Source organism: Periophthalmus magnuspinnatus, chromosome 9 (genome assembly GCF_009829125.3).
Source record: "Periophthalmus magnuspinnatus isolate fPerMag1 chromosome 9, fPerMag1.2.pri, whole genome shotgun sequence".
NCBI classification, from domain to species: Eukaryota; Metazoa; Chordata; class Actinopteri; order Gobiiformes; family Gobiidae; genus Periophthalmus; species Periophthalmus magnuspinnatus.
Genome location: NC_047134.1, coordinates 33,341,427 through 33,359,067, shown reverse-complemented (window position 1 = coordinate 33,359,067; position 17,641 = coordinate 33,341,427). Strand labels below are relative to the sequence as shown.

The 17,641-nt window shown below is 42.1% G+C and overlaps 1 protein-coding gene across 4 annotated transcripts in view; it reads right to left on the bottom strand.

Moving 5' to 3' along the window:
• LOC117375956 (hamartin-like) overlaps positions 1-17,641 on the bottom strand; it is a 30,796-nt gene that overhangs the window by 946 nt on the left and 12,209 nt on the right. For 2 of the 4 annotated variants that reach the window (XM_055224330.1, XM_055224333.1), the window contains exons 5-19: positions 17,333-17,477; positions 15,563-15,717; positions 15,220-15,293; positions 13,380-13,572; positions 12,816-13,056; positions 12,643-12,722; positions 12,353-12,565; positions 10,937-11,061; positions 9,642-9,679; positions 9,362-9,552; positions 6,162-6,344; positions 5,142-5,252; positions 4,936-5,058; positions 2,143-2,330; positions 73-225 (exon numbers count right to left, since the gene is read on the bottom strand). In XM_055224330.1, the coding sequence (XP_055080305.1) occupies positions 73-225; positions 2,143-2,330; positions 4,936-5,058; positions 5,142-5,252; positions 6,162-6,344; positions 9,362-9,552; positions 9,642-9,679; positions 10,937-11,061; positions 12,353-12,565; positions 12,643-12,722; positions 12,816-13,056; positions 13,380-13,572; positions 15,220-15,293; positions 15,563-15,717; positions 17,333-17,477 (2,213 nt within the window). The remainder of the gene's footprint in view (positions 1-72; positions 226-2,142; positions 2,331-4,935; positions 5,059-5,141; positions 5,253-6,161; positions 6,345-9,361; positions 9,553-9,641; positions 9,680-10,936; positions 11,062-12,352; positions 12,566-12,642; positions 12,723-12,815; positions 13,057-13,379; positions 13,573-15,219; positions 15,294-15,562; positions 15,718-17,332; positions 17,478-17,641) is intronic. The other 2 variants (XM_055224332.1, XM_055224331.1) reach the window with 2 other exon arrangements.

Here is a 17,641-nt window from a genome sequence, read left to right as displayed (position 1 = left end):
AGAACACACATGATGATGTTGAAATGATAATCTCAAAATAATTTGTGCTTTCTAGACTATGAGCATACAGACCTGCTGTAGCCCCAGTCCTGCTTATGATCCTGGTCTTGGCCCTGTTTCGACTGGATTTGGATCTGGCTGTAGAGATGAAGGAGCTCAGTCTGGAGGCTCTGGGTGATGGACCTGAGCGCAACACACCGGGACTCAGATGCCGACAGCTGGGACCTGAGCAGAAAAGGGATTAAAACCAGGATTAAACCAGGATTAAACCAGGAATAAACCAGGACTAAACCAGGACTAAACCAGGACTAAACCAGGACTAAACCAGGACTGTCCAGAAATAATCAAGGGTTAAAACTGGACTAAACTGGGACTAAACCGGGACTAAACCAGGCCAACCCAGAACTAAACCAGGACTGAATCAGGACTAAATTGTGAATAAAACCAGGAATAAACTGAGGCAGACAGCTCGGACCTGAGGAGAAAAGGGATTAAACCAGCACTAAAACCAGAACTAAATCAGGACAAAACCGAGGAACTAAATAGGACTAAACCAGGACTAAAACAGGACTAAACCAAGACTCAGAAGCCTAAGGAGAAAAGGGATTAAACAAGGTTTTAAACCAGGATTTAAACCAGAACTAAACCACAACTCAAAGACAGACCGTTGGGAACTGAGGAGAAAAAGGGTTACACCAGGACTAAACCAGAGGGTATGAATTGACCAACCCAAAGTATAAACTGGCCTAGGTCAAAATACACCCGGCTCTAATCATACCTAGGCCCAGTTAACTCCGGGTAAAGTCCAGGCAGGGGGTGTACTTCGGCCTGGCATGAAAATATTTCCAGATGCACTATTGCCTGGACATGTTATGCTACGGCAATAGGTTGTCGTTATGTTCACCTCAAAAAATGTATCATAGAAAAGTTACAAATCACCAAAAAAAACAGCCAAAAAAATTGAAAAATTCTCTGATAAATGTTGATCAATGCAGAAAAAGGGACCTGTCTCAGTGGGGATCTATCAACTTTCAAGTCTTCCTTTTTCCCTGTATTTTCTGGAGTAAACCCGGGTTAGACCCGGGTTAGACCCGGGTTAGACCCGGGTTAGACCCGGGTTAGACCCGGGTCTGACCTGGGTCTAACCCGGGTCTAACCCGGGTCTAACCCACGTCTAACCCGGGTCTAACCCGGGTCTAACCCGGGTCTAACCCGGGTCTAACCCAGGTCTAACCCAGGTCTAACCCACGTCTAACCCACGTCTAACCCACGTCTAACCCGGGTCTAACCCGGGTCTAACCCGGGTCTAACCCACGTCTAACTCACGTCTAACCCACGTCTAACCCACGTCTAACCCACGTCTAACCCAGGTCTAACCCAGGTCTAACTCAGGTCTAACCCAGGTCTAACTCAGGTCTAACCCACGTCTAACCCAGGTCTAACCCAGGTTTAACCAAGGTCTAACCCAGGTCTAACCCAGGTCTAACCCAGGTTTAACCAAGGTCTAACCCAGGTCTAACCCGGGTCTAACCCGGGTCTAACCCGGGTCTAACCCGGGTCTAACCCACGTCTAACCCACGTCTAACCCACGTCTAACCCACGTCTAACCCACGTCTAACTCACGTCTAACCCAGGTCTAACCCACGTCTAACCCACGTCTAACCCACGTCTAACCCAGGTTTAACCAAGGTCTAACCCAGGTCTAACCCAGGTCTAACCCGGGTCTAACCCGGGTCTAACCCGGGTCTAACCCGGGTCTAACCCGGGTCTAACCCGGGTCTAACCCGGGTCTAACCCACGTCTAACTCACGTCTAACTCACGTCTAACCCAGGTCTAACCCACGTCTAACCCACGTCTAACCCACGTCTAACCCACGTCTAACCCAGGTCTAACCCACGTCTAACCCAGGTCTAACCCAGGTCTAACAAAGGTCTAACCCACGTCTAACCCAGGTCTAACCCAGGTCTAACCCAGGTCTAACACAGGTCTAACACAGGTCTAACCCAGGTCTAACCCAGGTCTAACCCAGGTCTAACCCACGTCTAACCCAGGTCTAACCCAGGTCTAACCCAGGTCTAACTCAGGTCTAACCCAGGTCTAACCCACGTCTAACCCAGTACTAAAGCTTCCCCTTCCCTGACCTGCTAAGAGCCTTGCAGTCCTCCAGGAGCCTCTTCTGGTCCAGGATCAGCTGGTCTTTGAGGGCCAGTTGGTTCTCCAGTTCCTCTGCTCTGTGACTGGCTACATCCAGGGCTTGTTTTATCTCTACCTCACTCTCCTTCAGCTGCTGGACTTCATTATCCACAATTCCCTGCAGCAGCAGTACCTCCTGTCAATTAGTCACATGAGTGCTGTTTCAATAAACAGTGAGAGATGTTGAACATTTTTATTACTATGATTATTATAATTCAAGGTATATCCATTATCCTACTGTATTTATCCAACCACACCTGCAGATTAACAACAGGCATGCGTCCTTCCCCATCCCAGTTAAACACTACATGACAAATACTGTAGCCAGTTTCAGTCCTGTTCAAAGCTCGGTATAAGCTTAAGCAGAGGTTTTTAGGGTTGTAGTCCCCTTAGATGTTTAGTCGATTGATGGTGTTTTGTATTAACTTTGTCAACTTATCATTTTACTTAGATTTATATGGGACAACAGCAGAAAGGAGAAGCAAGTAAATTATGAAGATTTGGTATTTTTTGGTATTTATATATAAAAAGGCAGATTAAACTCATGATTCACAAGTTTAATCTGTGGTATAAATATGTTGTTTCCTACTACTTCTTTTCTGCATTAAGAGTTGTTTATGCTAGTGCAGGTGTAGTCTTGTGAGTGCAGTTTGGGTCAGATATAAAGAGAAACGTAACACTTTTGAGAGTTTTTACCACACCCTCTTTTTCGTTGATTACCTGATCAGCAGGACATGCCTTTAGTCAACCAAGAATTTCTTTCGTCGACTAAAGGTTTTATTCCACCAGTCCTCACAAATTCTACTTGAATCAATAACAGATATTGGCTTAAAACAAGTGGAAAACTAACAGCAAGCACAGTAACAGTTATTGTACTTAAACAATAATTGATTTCTTTGGAAAATATTCAATATCCAGTGTATTTTTAAAACAGCACTACATGAGACATCTCCATGGGGATCAGCAGGCCAGGCCAAGTAAAGTGTTATATCTGTGAAAAGACAAGCTCGCTGTATGTAAAGATGCATGTGCTTTAGAGCAATAAAACATCCATTATCATTTTTTTGGCTGAAAATGCATGGAGTGGTGTTTTTGAGTAGCATACCGTAAATTTCGGACTACAGAGCGCACCTGAATATAAGCCGCACCAGCTAAATTTGAAGAGAAAATCAATTTTGTACATATATAAGCCGCACCTGAATAAAAGCCGCAGGTTTTCATATTGTAACATGAGATATTTACACAGAAAGACGGTGCACCGACACGCTTTTTTTTAAACTGTGCCTGAAAATTGGCACCAACACGACATCAACACGGGATGAACACATCTGCAGGTTTAGAAAATAAAGCTGCACCAACACGGAAAATTTGCTTTTATTTCCTCTGAAAACTTTTGTTGTCTTTTTACATTGACCAAGTTGGATTCATTGATGTCGAGCTTACGTGCAGTGGCTCTATTTCAGGGGTCGGCAACTCGCGGCTCCGGAGCCGCATGCGCCTCTTTCCGCCTCATACTGCGGCTCTGCGTGGCTTGGGAACTAACACAGACACAGCTCACAGTCCTGCGTAAAGAGCCCTGATTTTCAGACGTTGTGCGCACAGGGGTCAGGAGCAACTTTCGCCCGTCCCTAATGACACACTAATAAGCTCGTCCGTAGATGTATCATGAAAATCCTGCTGGAAATCACCACAGAAATCTATTTGATGTAGTAGCAAGTATATTATCTGCTCTTGTCTCCGCGGTGACGTTTCACGTATAACACATCAGACACGACGCATTAAAGTAGAGCCACAAGCGAGTGAAAATGAGCCAAAACAATAGTCTTTGGAGATCTTTTTAACAAAGGGGAAAAGGACAACTGAGGAGCCAGAAGAGGAGACTACGACCTCCAAGAAAAAGAAAGATTAATTTAACAGACAATGCCTACTTAAAATCTGGGTTTGTCGCTGCAGGTGACTCACGCACAGAGTCCGCTCTGCGTAACATACGGGAAAAGCAAATAAGGCAATGAAACCTTCAAAACTGCTTTGGCACATGGAGAATAAGCACCTGGGATTAAACGATACGCTACGAGTTTTTTTGTTGTTGTTTTTTTAAAGAAACTGCGGAGTAGAGTAGACATAATCACATAATCAGCGGGATGCATGATGCAGCGGTTTGGTGAGTTGTATTTTTTTAATGCACTTAAGTTGTTTTTGCCATATTTATCTGCCACGTGTAGAAGGCTTGTCCGTGAAAGTAAAACCTACATTATTCCGTTACATTATTGTTATTATACAGTGTTATCTTCATTTTAGATGTCAAAAAGTATTTGCGGCTCCCAGTGTTTTATTTTATGTGGAAAGTGGGTCCAAATGGCTCTTTGCGTGTTAAAGGCCGACCCCTGCTCTGTTTCCTTTCTGTTTCTTTATCTTAAAAACTGCATCATATCCATTTCATGATGCGCAAAATGATCGTTCAAAATCAAAACTAGTGAATTCTTCAGAGCAGAATCTTTCCCCACGTCTGTCTCACTTTTACGTTTACAGCTAGAGAGCGCCCCCCAGGGTCCGTTATCCAGTAAAATTCCATATATAAGCCGCACTGCTGTAAAAGCCGCAGGGTTCAAAGCGTGGAAAAAAAGTAGCGGCTTATAATCCGAAATTTACGGTAATCATTTTCCTCCATTATGGTATAATGGTTTACATGATGATAGCGGTATGTGTCAGGCGTGTCATACATGTGGTCGGGGGTGTTGTACCGTGTCAGAGCTGTTCCCAGTGGCACTTAGAGCCTGGCTCAGGGTTCGATTGGACTCTCGCAGCAGGAGCAACTGTTGGTTCATGAGAAACAGGTGCTGCTGGAGCTCCTCCCCACTGCTCACCTGCAGAGGTACAGACACGCAGGTCAAGTCACAGCACTAACATCTCATGTAACAGTAGTAATAACATTATGAGGAGCTCTGACTTTGATTGACAGCTGTGACAGCTGGTGCTGGGCATTATAGGCCTTGTGATTGGCTCTCTGAAGCTCTGCCTCCTGCTCCTTCAGCCGTGTCTGACACTGCAGCAGCTCGCTCTGGAAACAGGGCAAAACACTGATTTGGAAGGAAGAACAATGGTACTATTAGTATTTATAATGTGTAGAGCTGTGTGATGCATTTTTATAACTTTAACTCTCTTTAAACATTATTATTATTTCACATTTTCTAAGTTAATAAATATTGCAAATCTTACCTTCTAAACCACTTTTATTTACAATGATTACCGGTAATTTAGAGCCCCCTCTGCTGTCAGCAATGGGAATTAACATTTAGAAACTAAACAACTGAAGTCCTTATCTTTCATGAATACTGTGCTAATAGAGCCATGTGTTTGCTGTGAACACAATTTGATCACAGAATGTATCCAGTGGTTTATGGGCTTAAACTAACTAAATGATCAATATTCAGAAAACAGTACTTTGGATGAATGGATTATTGAAACAAACGTGAATAATCAAAAACATACTTGAAGTTGTATTTTTCTTCAAAGGACAACAGTATAACATGGTTAAAAGCTCAAAAAGTACATTTTGCATAATATGTGTTCTTTTAAGGAGCTAGGAGGATCCTGAATAGAAGTAAGTGATAGGTTTAGAATAGGTCACTGGAAGTCCCACAGCTGTTTGCAGCATGTGCAGTTTGAACATGGTGAAAGTACACTGCCATTGTCTATATACCTTCCATTAGCTTGAGAAAGACACACTGGCTCCATACAAATACCTCTACATAGTGAACTCAGAGTGGGATAAATCCTAGTGTCTCAAACCAGTATCATCAAATGTAAAATGGCTTCTGGATGAGCCGAAACGTCTAGAGCACAAAAACAGTGTCCAGATGACCACCATTGAAACCTCTACACTTGCTTCTGCTGTTCAAAGTTGCTCAAATACACATAACAGCACTTTGAGACGCACTCAGACATCTTCTAGAGATGTGTGCATTACCTGGAGGCGGGCTTTGTCCTGTAGCGCCCCTTGCTGGCTGGAGCTCAGATCCTGTATGTGAGCCTGCAGTTGGGAGGTGGTTGTCTCGGAGTGACGCTTCAGCTCAGAGAAACGCCTCTGCTCTACCTCCAGACTGTCTTTGAGAAAACGCAATTCTGCCTCCAGCACACCCAGCTGTGCCCTCTACAGGACAGTCAAGTCAGGGAAAGGAGCGTCATAATAAAAACAACTTTTCACTTGAGTCCACAGTGAATCCTTTGCCCCATCTGACCCTCTTCTCTGCAAGATCTGCTCTTACCATAGATAACCTCCTTTTTTCTAGGAAGCTGTACACACAGTCTCATACTCAGGAGCTAGTTTGAATTAAGAAGATGTACATTTTTGTATTAAACCTATATGGTTTTATATTTGATGGAAGTGGATGACTTTATTTAACTAAAACTTTCTCATTTCAAGAAACATTATCTTTCATTTGGGATCAAAAAGGAAACCTTGAAAGATGGATTCTTGCGATATTTGTGAGTTTACAAACTCACGAGAAAACATCTTGACATACTGTCATATGCTCTAAGGTTCAAATTCACCCAGGGTGGACCAATCATGAAGCAGCAATGAGGTTTGTGTGGAAGTAAAATCTGTCAACTGAACAAAACGTTGTAAGAGTGAAGACGTTTCGCTGCTCATCCAAGCCACTTCTTCAGCTCTGGTCAGATTGCTGGTGGCCACTGCCTTATATCTGTATAAAGGGAGTAGCTTACTACACCGAAACTATAAACAGCTCTCCAGTTTCAGCTTTAACGACCCTATTCAACCTTTAATGGCACCAATGGTTTGCTTTAATGTTCTCTTTGTTTTGGTTTGCTTTGGGTCTGAGGATGCAATTATAGATCGGGGAGAGATTATGTCTCAGGTCCCCCATTCCTGTTAGCATTCTGGCTCATTTTGGTGAAATTGCCTTTGCTCTGACCTCTCCAAATTAAAATGATCACCATTATTGAACCCTCAGTAATAAATACACAAGTTTGGGGTCTTTGTAAAGGTAACACCCTATAGTTTTACCCACAGGTGTCAGAATCACTGTAAGTTTTTCTGCTGTCTGCTTTATACACTTTGGAACACACATACAAAATTATTTTTCTCATCCTTGTCTAAATGTTTTTGTTAAAATGAAGGTGTAGAAAGCTGCAGTAGGAGCTGGGGACAAAAATACACTATATCTCAACTGAAAATCTTATTGACCACCCACATTTCAAATTTGAGGTCAATACCTGTAAAAACGAGAGTTTTACACTCATTTTATCATTAGTAAGTCCAGGCCTCTCCAAATCTATCCAAATGAAGACATTTGGAGAAAGTTTGGAAAAAATGCAATAACTTTTGAATGTTTCAACCACAGACATCAGTGAGGCTCAACTGAAAACTCACACTGAGAGGAATCTGTATCTGCAGCTGCTCTATTACTGTACATTTATATATCATATCAAAACACAATATATAATGTATATTTGTATATAAAATACAGTCAAAACAAGTGGTATGGGTCAAAATAAATATATATTTACAAACTACAAACTGTTTAAAACGCAAAACTGCTGCAAAACAGTGCGTAAAATTAGGCAATTATGAGCGCGTAATTTTACGTGCGGATCTTTGCATCAAGTCTCCTCCTTTTACACGCACAGCAAACTCCGTCTGTTTACGGCACATGTGTAAAACTCAAGGCCCGGGGGCCAAATGCGGCCCACCATGTCATTTTATGTGGCTCGTGACAAGGTAAATTTAAATGTATGACTGTCTTAAAATGTCAGTTTATCAGGAGTTACGCAGTTACACAGACATATTTTTTATATCTTTGCAAATTTGAGACGAACCATTTTACTGATGTGGCCCTCAGTGAAATTGAGTTTGACACCCCTGTCATAAAAGAATGTACCAACACCGAGAGCTCCTCTGGACCCCAGTCCGCCATACATCTCAAAGCCACTAACCACTCCTTTGAAGATAGTGAGCTACAGATCTTAGCTAGAGAAAAGAAATGATTTGAGAGGGGAGTTAAAGAAGCTATTTTTGTTAGGAAAGACATTCCTTAAACAGGAATGGGGGCCTGAGACATAATGTCTCCCTATCATGATCCCAGTCTGTTCTGCATTTTATGCTCTGTTTTCCCCCCTCCCTTCTGTATCTGAGCCTGGAGCTGGGCGGCGATTTGGGCTCCTCCTGTGCACACCTGCACTTAATCAGCGATCAAGCTGCACCTGGAGAGGACAAGGGGAGCAAGGACCTGACACTCAGCACAAGGTCGTCCGATATCCATTGTGGTACTCTGCTTCGCTCAGTTTCATGTTTTTGCTCTTTGTGACTCATTCTAAGTTGTGTATTTTTGCTCTCCACGACCGGTACGATTCTCACCTCTTCTGACCCAGCGCACCCCTACCGCCGCTGCGCACCTCGTCTCTGACTCCGCTGCTCACACTCCACTCCTGGACGATGGCAAACAGCCCGCTCTCAAATCCCTCATTGATCTACCTTCATTTGCAGTTTAAAACTGTCAATAAACATTGTTAAACTTTTCCCCGAGTTCTGTCTCTTTGATTCCCCTGTCAGTCGTTACGACACTCCCCCATCTATAATTGTATCCTCAGACCCAAGAGAACAACAAAACGAGCCATTAGTGCCATTAAAGGTTGAATAGGGCTGTTAGGGCTGAAACTGGAGACAAGAGCTGTTTACAGTTTCAGTGTAGTTAGATCCTCCCTTCAGACAGATATAAGGCAGTGTCCACCAGCAATTTGACCAGCACTGAAGAAGCGGCTTGGATAAACAGCGAAACGTCTTCACTCTTACAATGTTTTGTCCAGTTGACAGATTTAACTTGGGCTTTTGTTATCAGCATATACAGACCATTTTGTTTGTGAAGAATATGCAGGAAGGAAGAGCTTTGTGTAGGGAAAGATCTGTATGCTTTTCTCAGAACTGGATGCAACAAAAGATTGATTTTGCAACTTGTTTCACTGTGATGTTTCGACCAATCATATTCAAATATTTGTCATGACATTCCCTGCTTTCTGGATCACATTCAGCGAGAGCCTTTCAAGATTGATAAATGTGTAGAATTTAATTCAGAGTGCTGCACATATCAGTCTGCCATGAGCCAGGTTAGTCAAAATGGCACTTTGTCTTAAAATGAGACTGGCACTCACCATAGCATTAAGCTGCTCCTCCAGGGCTGTGGTCTGAATGACTCTCCTCAGTAGTCTGCGGTTCCTTATGGCGTGTTGCTGTCTCTTAAACCTCTCAAACTGGAGCTGATTCTGAACCAGCAGCAGCTCAATGCTCAGCTCCTCCACTGAAACTGCAGGAGGCACTATGGATGGAGTTAGAGGGGTGGGTCCTGCAGAAGAGCCACGGTTGGTCTAAGTAAACATAATTAGCTTGGTTCTTTATTTACGTGTCCCTCGTGTTTCAGCTTGTGGAGTTTACCTGTTGAGCTGCGGTCCATACACTTGTTCATTGCCGACCTGAAACACACACTAGAAAGATGAACTAGAAAACTGATGGTTCAACCCCAGCCCTTGTGTCCTTAGGCAAGACACCTCCACCCACTTTGCCCCTCTGAATGTGGTGTGTGAGTGATTCCTGGTGGTCATAGATTGACAGCCACCCTTTTGTCATGCATAAAATTGCAATGTGACTTTTGGGTCTAATACGTGTATGTTCAGTCTATGAAACCTGAAACGATATATTTTGGTGCTCAATATTTATCATGTGTACTATTTCTTTGCAATAATGGGGAGTTTTTTTGAAAATTGTATGTAATAATGTAAGATTTGAGGTGTAGAATAAATAAATTTTACGTCAAGTTATTAGTTCATTCTGCTATTTACTTGCAACTCAGGCCTTTTAGTGATAGAGGATATTTTAATATTGGTTTGCTTGGAGTATCCTGCTTTATAGTTAGGCCTATCACGATAGTTACTATCGACTTATTGTTCAGTATGTGTTTGATGAAACAATAATTTTTTGGGGTCAATATTTATTGTGGGTACTTTGTCTTAGTACTAAGTTTTGTTATTTGTTTTATGTTCAATAATTAGATTTGAGCTGTGGAGGGTTGAGTACATAAATTCTATAACTCATTATAGACAAAAAAAATACTTAAGTATCTCAATCTGCTATTTATTGTGGCTCATGTTTTTATCAACCATATTACACATTAAGAATATTTTTTGGGGGATAATGTTGCTTTAGAGTTATCATGTCAATGGCGTAAATGGAGCTCAACAGTGACAGCCCACCCCCCGGTTAAGAAAGTTAATTTCCCATTCCTTTTTCTCAGAGACTTTCTCAGGGCTTGCTCAGGGTTAATCAGCTACATGGTAAATAATGACCATAAGACCTATAATTTTATGTAAAATCTGCTTCTGAACCTTTATAAACTGCAAAGTTATTAAAATATTTCGCTAAATATTTAGTTTTAAACATATTTTTTTTAAACAACCATGTTATGGTATGGATATTAGTTAGCACATAGCCTCTACAATGCCTCTGAACTCTTAAATATTTACATTTTTCAAAAAGTCTGAATGAAAAATGTACTTCCAGAACTGGAATGGATGAAGTGGCCGGGACTGTTCCATTACTTTCCGTATTATCATTTTATCACCAATATTTTCTTATTGTATTTTCTTATCAATATATGATATTTCAATATTTGTTATTGTGGCAGGCCTAGATTATAAAGCATTATTAATTGAACAGGCCTTGCCTAGACTGACCTAAGCAGCTGTTGGTGGGCGTGGTCTCCCTGCAGGATTAGCAGGTCTTGGACTGGTTTCAGTTGGTCCAACAGTTCCAGAGGAGACACCGGACTGTGGTCCAGCTCAGCTCTCTTTAGTGCCTCCTGTAGGGCACAAACAACACCAGGTTCAATTTGATCTTTATCCTGGTTCAGTCCTGACTCAGTACAGGCTTAGATCACGTTCATCCCTGGTTTAGACTTAAAGGGCCTATATGGCACTATTTTTTTATCTTTGTTATAATGCTGTTTCCTCACCACAAACATACCTGGAGTTGTGTCTTGTTTCATTCACATTTAAAACACAAATCCTGCACATTTCTTCATTTTTCTTGCTGTGTTCTTCTCTGAAATTGAAAACACTCTGCTCCTCCTTGTGATATCATCAACACTTTAACTAGAATAATTTTGAATCTCTCAGCCCTGGATTTGCCAGAGATTGAGGTTACAGCTATTGTTTTAGCCTCATTGAAACTGCTTCACTCCTCTGTGCACCATTATGGTGCGTTCACACTGGGGCGTCAGAGGCGTCGAGTTCACATGCAAAGTCTCTAGAGGACGCGTGTCTTGGTCGTTCTGCGTTTTTACGGAGCGTCTTCAAGTGTCAGAGCAGCGCGACTCTGACGTTTACGCGGTGCGTCTTGAGCGTTCAGGCGTCGGATGCTTTGTTGGCATTCGATGCACAGCGTCAACCAATCAGAGATTTAGCTCCAGTGACAAAGCGACGTCATTATCTGGAACAAGTAGAAAGACATCAGCCACAAACAGCGGCAACTTAATTATACTGAGCACACCAGGTAACTTAAAGGCTAGTCACGGACCCAGACACGTCGCAGAGCCAATAGCCTCGTTGGAGGGTTTTATGTAATAAATTCACTAAAGCCACTCTTTCAACCTGGGCTGCATCGTTGACAAAGACACAGGGAAAACAAAACATGCAAAGGCACTCGCAGAGCGCAACGGACGCTCTGGCATCCAGAGTGTCCAAGACGTGCGTCAGAGGCGTCTTCCCTCAAATGAAAAGACGTCCAACGCGTTCTTGATACCCCGGTGTGAACGCACCATTAGAGACTTTTTATTGACAATCTCAACTGAACAAAAGGTTAAAAAAAAAAAAAATCAAAAATAAAAGCAACAACTTAAGGTATTCTAAAGTAATAAAGAGTAAAACAGTTCAAAACTACCACTAAATTACATCATAAGGTGAAACAGAGCATTTTGAGCTTTGGAGATGCAGACTGCCTAGTAATACAGGATTACTCCAAAATGTGTGAATGAAACAAAACACCTGTTATATTTGATGAGGTAAAAGCATTATAACATGGCTAAATGCTCACATGAGTCACTTTTGCATATTATAGGAGTTTTAAATGAATGAATGAAATACTTAAATTACCTTTGTTTTTTTGGCAACAAATAGTGGTGCAGCTCGAGGCAAAGCCAGATCAAACAGCGCCTCATATGACGGGTCAGGAACAGAATGAGCAGGGCCTTGAGCTAAGCGGCTGTGGTCAGCATATGTTGGGGGGCGAGTCTTCACGAATGATTCTGACTGGATATTGATGACATCACTCTGTCCATCCTGTACTGTGACTAGCTGCTTGTGCTGCTGCTGGGACAAAGATTCATTCATGTAATACAATGGTTTGCAAAATCTGTACACAGTAGAAGTGGGAATAATTTCACCTGGAGGTGGTCGCAGGAGACGGGTGAGAGCTCAGGGGATGGAGCTATAGGTACGGAAGCCTGGAAGGGTGATGTCACAACTGCGCAGAGTCAGAGTTGAATGAATGGAACTACATAAACATTGATCCCCAAGTATGAGTGAACATAAAGAGAAACATGGATTATGTGATGACCTGGAGTTGAGGGGGCTGGGCCTGTAGTGGAAGGGGCGTGGCCTGGGGTAGAAGGGGCGGCACGTGGAGTTGAAGGGGCGGAACCTGGAGTTGGGGGTGTAGTTGTAAGGGCTTGTCCTGGAATCGAGGGGGCAGGGCTGGTTGTGGAAGGTGCGGGGCTCGGTGTGGAGGGGGCGTGTCTTTCAGGTGGAGGTGTGGACAGGCCACAGTGGGATGAGGGACTCCAGTCCAGATCTACAGCCTGGTAGAGCACAAATACAGGCACAGGGTGCATATTTGTGTGGTGCAAATGGACAAGCTAGCTGGCCATGGTCTCAGTGTTTGTTTTACTGCTAACAATTCTCTTACTCAGACAGTTAATAAGTATGGTTTTATCAGGATATTTATATTGCAGTAGAGACAATGGAATAAGTAAACATTAGAAATGGTTAACATTTATAAAGTACTTTTCGACCTTCAAGGCACTAAAAGTAGTTTACAGTACAGTACGTCTTTTATGTAAATGAGAGTCGCAAACACACATGAGCAACTGTGCCAAGGTGTAATCACAGTACAACATGTTACCTGCGGAGAAGTGTGTGGGCCGGGGCTGCTCTCCTCCTCAGTGACAGGCAGAGGCAGAGAGGACAAAGAGGGGAGAGAGGGGAGGGAAGATGAGGAGGAGAAGTACTGCAGGTCTTCACTGGATGCTTCTAGAGGGTCCAGAGACAAACGTGAACATTCCATCACAATGTCGTGGACCTCAAAACAACGCCATCTGGAGAAAACAAAGACGTCAATTTCTACATAGAGCATTCAAGCCCCAGGGCTTAAATGTGGCCGCCTATTTAAGTGAATGGTCCAGCTCAGTGGCCCATGTGGTGGAATTAGCCTCAGCAGCTAGGTCAGGGGTCGGCAACCTACGGCTCTTTCATCCTTGTATTGTGGCTCTGCATGGCTTGGGAAAGTAAATTTTAAGTATTTAATTGAAGAGTATTTTATTTGTGTTAGTTCTTTTTTTATTGTAATTGGAAGATTATTGTGATGATCATTGTGATCTTGAAATATTAAAATAAAATAATATTTTCTTATTTTTCGTTGCTCAAAATAAGCGTCATACTCGCAGAACATTGTTAAAAATAACACTGCTCACGCCTCACAGACGACAGTTTACGTCACAGCACAGCCCTGTTTTTCAGACGCTGTGCACAGAGGTTCAGGAGCAGGAGGATCTTCACCTATGTAACTTTCGTATGTCCCTCATGATGCGCTAATAAGCTTGTCCGTAGATATATAATGAAAATCCTGATAGGAAATCGCCACAGAAATCTATTTGATGTAGTGGCAAGTATATCAGAGACATTGCCCAAAAGTAGAGCCACAAGCGAGTGAAAATGAGCCAAAACAAAAGTCTTTGTAGAGCTTTTTAACAAAGGGGAAAAGGCCAACTGAGGAGCAAGAAGAGGAGCCCACGACCTCCAAGAAAAAGAAAGATAAATTTAATAGACAACACCAGGAGTCCTACTTAAAATATGGTTTTGTCGCTACAGGTGACTCTTATGTGCAGAGTCCGCTCTGCGTAATATGCGGGGGAAAAGCAAATGAGGCAATGAAACCTTCAAAACTACTTTGGCACATGGAGACTAAGCACCTGGGATTAAAAGATAAGATTTAGAGTTTTTTGAAAGAAATCGCGGAGCAGAATGGACATAAGAATCACACTGTGGTTGTCATTCTCTCCCATCACTCCTCGATGGGACCACCTCATCGCAAAGACACAAGTGCGGGGCTCTCACTGATGCAGCGATATGGTGAGTTGTACTTTTTATGCACTTAACTTATTTATACCATATTTATTTTGCGTAGAAGGCCAGTCCGTGAAAAGGTTGGGGATCCCTGTCATAAGCACACTCTAGTTGTTGACACAAAGCGTACAGGTAAAAAAACAAACCAAAATAAAACAATATATACAGTGTTATCTTCATTTTAGATGTCAAAAAATATTTGTGGCTCCGAGTGTTTTTTTTCCCATGGAAATTGGTTCCAAATGGCTCATTTGGTGTTAAAGGTTGGCGACCCCTGGGCTACAGGTACAGGGCTGTGCTGCCCAACAACCATGCATAGTAGTGCTATTCTTCCACACGAGAGAGTGCAAAGAGCATACTCAACAAGAGAGAGGGGAGCTAGAACAGAGCTAGAGCAGAGCTAGAGCAGAGCTAGAACAGAGCTAGAACAGAGCTAGAACAGAGCTAGAACAGAGCTAGAACAGAGCTAGAACAGAGCTAGAACAGAGCTAGAGCAATTGAAGCAGATCGAACCGAAGCAGAGCGAGCTGAAGTTATCATTAAAAAGCAGTCAGTCACTGGTTGGATTTCAGGGCAAAGAGTGCAGGTAGACTGAACAGGTCAGAAAAGGAGAGCTTTACCTGGTAGGGTCTAGTTCTTGGTCCTGAGTTCCTGTTACCAGTTCTGGGTGGACTCTGACGTGATCCAACATAGGCTAAAATAAATAAAACAATTTTGTATCTAACTGCACATTTCACATTATTTGGCTGATCCATGAGCTACTCCAAAAAAGGCTTTGATCAAATTGACCAGTTTTCTTAATAAAATTATCCACACTACAAAATTTTTATTTAGCTTGTTTATAACATTTGACATAGTAGATAGTAGTAATAGAATAGTAGTAACATAGTTTATTTTGGTCTTATATAAATGTTGTCTCTTTCTGCTTTATTGTTTACACCAGAACCAAAGGGTTTTGCTGACCTTGACCACTCGGTGGAAGGTGTCAGTATTCTCCTTCATGCTGTAGTGCAGACGCAGGTAGGAAAGGAAGTTTACAGGGAACATGCCATAGAGCCTGTGGAAGAGTGAGTACAGTGCTCCCTGCAGGTGGAGCAGCTGCAACACAGGCACCTGAGCTGCAAAACATAACAAGACCAATAACATTCTATAGGTTCACATGTAGGGATGGGACGATATATGCTAATCGTGATCAAAAAGGACCGCAATTAATCGTTTGTTGGGTTGTCTAGGCCACAATACAATTTTTTTTAATTAGCTAAATGAATGGCAGACACATTTTCACAGATTTTTTGTCTCTTTGATGCGAAAAATTAAGCAAACGTACAGGCCTGACACCCGTATGCGTATTGTTGGAGCAATGGACTAAACCAATGTGCAACAACAAGGAGGGGTGGATTGATTTTTTTTTTTCATACTTATCTAATGACAGTCAAGTGTGTGGATACTGTAGACATTCTAATATATAAATAGGTTTTACCATAATTCGCAAATTTTTATACATCATTAATGCAAGAGGAGAGGGGAACACTGGCAGCAAAGGGGGGGGTCTGGACCCCCCTGCCCCCCCGTGATTTCCGCCTATAATGATATCATTAATCATGATTATTTCAGTCACAATAATTGTGAGTCTAAATTTAAATATTGTCCCATCCCTATTCACATGCCATCACGACATTATAGAGTGAGCTGGACGACTCCTCCCCCAGCCATTGTTCAGGCTCACGTGTGATCTCTAGTCTTCATCTGTCAGGCCAAAGCTGGAACACTATCAAACAGCAGCCAATGTAGTTGTAGAGGTGATAATACAACAGGGTCAGGTGGGCCAATCTAATTACAGATGGTAGCTTTAAACCATGAGATTAATATAGAAGGTTTGTGGACAAATTATGTTACGGAAGCAAGAATTCCAATTCGTAATTAAATCAAAATGTCCCAAGAAGAATACACATTTAAAAAAATGTGTAATACCATCACCATTGGCTGGATTATTATTAAAAAAATAAATTAAATACATTGAAAAAAATGATATAATCCTGCTTACAAGGGAAAAGGGATAAAAATATCACTGGAGACTGAAAACATTTCTACTGAATCAGTGACTGAACACTAAACTCTTAATTTAATTTAGTGAAATGTGATTTCATTCTAAATAATGGGTGACCAATGAACTGACATGCATCACTTAAATAAATTAACCTAATTGCATGAGGACTTTTGGTTCTGGCTCGCGACACAAGGTAATGGTGACCAGATTGATATCCATTTGTATCAAAAATATAGATATCATTCTGGACTTGCCAGGCAAATAGTCCTTTATATCGGCAGGGCATACCACAAACCCCCTGCCCAGTCAATCATGCGATGCTAATCTCCTATTGTCAAAATGCACGTCTTTACCAAATCTGTTCCGCTAATGCATAAGAACCTACTGTATTCCTAGAAATCCCGTAAATATTTTCTCTTTACACCCATTTGATTGTTTAAACAATAATAAATACCTGCAAATTGAAATATAACTAAGATAAAACACAATTAGTAATAATATATAGGTCTATATTTTTCTCCCTCATCTACACAAGTACAGTACCTGATTGTGCACATGCATGTCCACGACCAAACCTCCTCTGCCAAACCAGAAAACCTACGGGAAACACTGCTGTCCATAGATCTCGGCCCTACGCAGAGTTCTGATTTCACATGGAGTATAACAGTGCCGTGCTGTTATTTTACCTGGGTTCCTGAGGCTCCATGAGGCTAGTCGCCCAAACACGTCGAAGAAGTCATAGACTAGCTGCTTCCCGCATTGTGGGATCATAGGTAATAGAGTCACCAGCACCAGGACTCCAGTGGAGAGGACTACAGCATCACCATCAGTCTGAATGAAATGTATCAAAGTTATTGCTGTGAGATTTTCTTTTATCTGAAAACTAAACAGGTGTTCACTCTGTTCTTTGTCCTTGTAGTGATACCATAGCATATTGAGTCAGTTAGACTAGGTAATTTTCAGAATTCTGTCTTGCTTAGACTGTACTTCTTTAG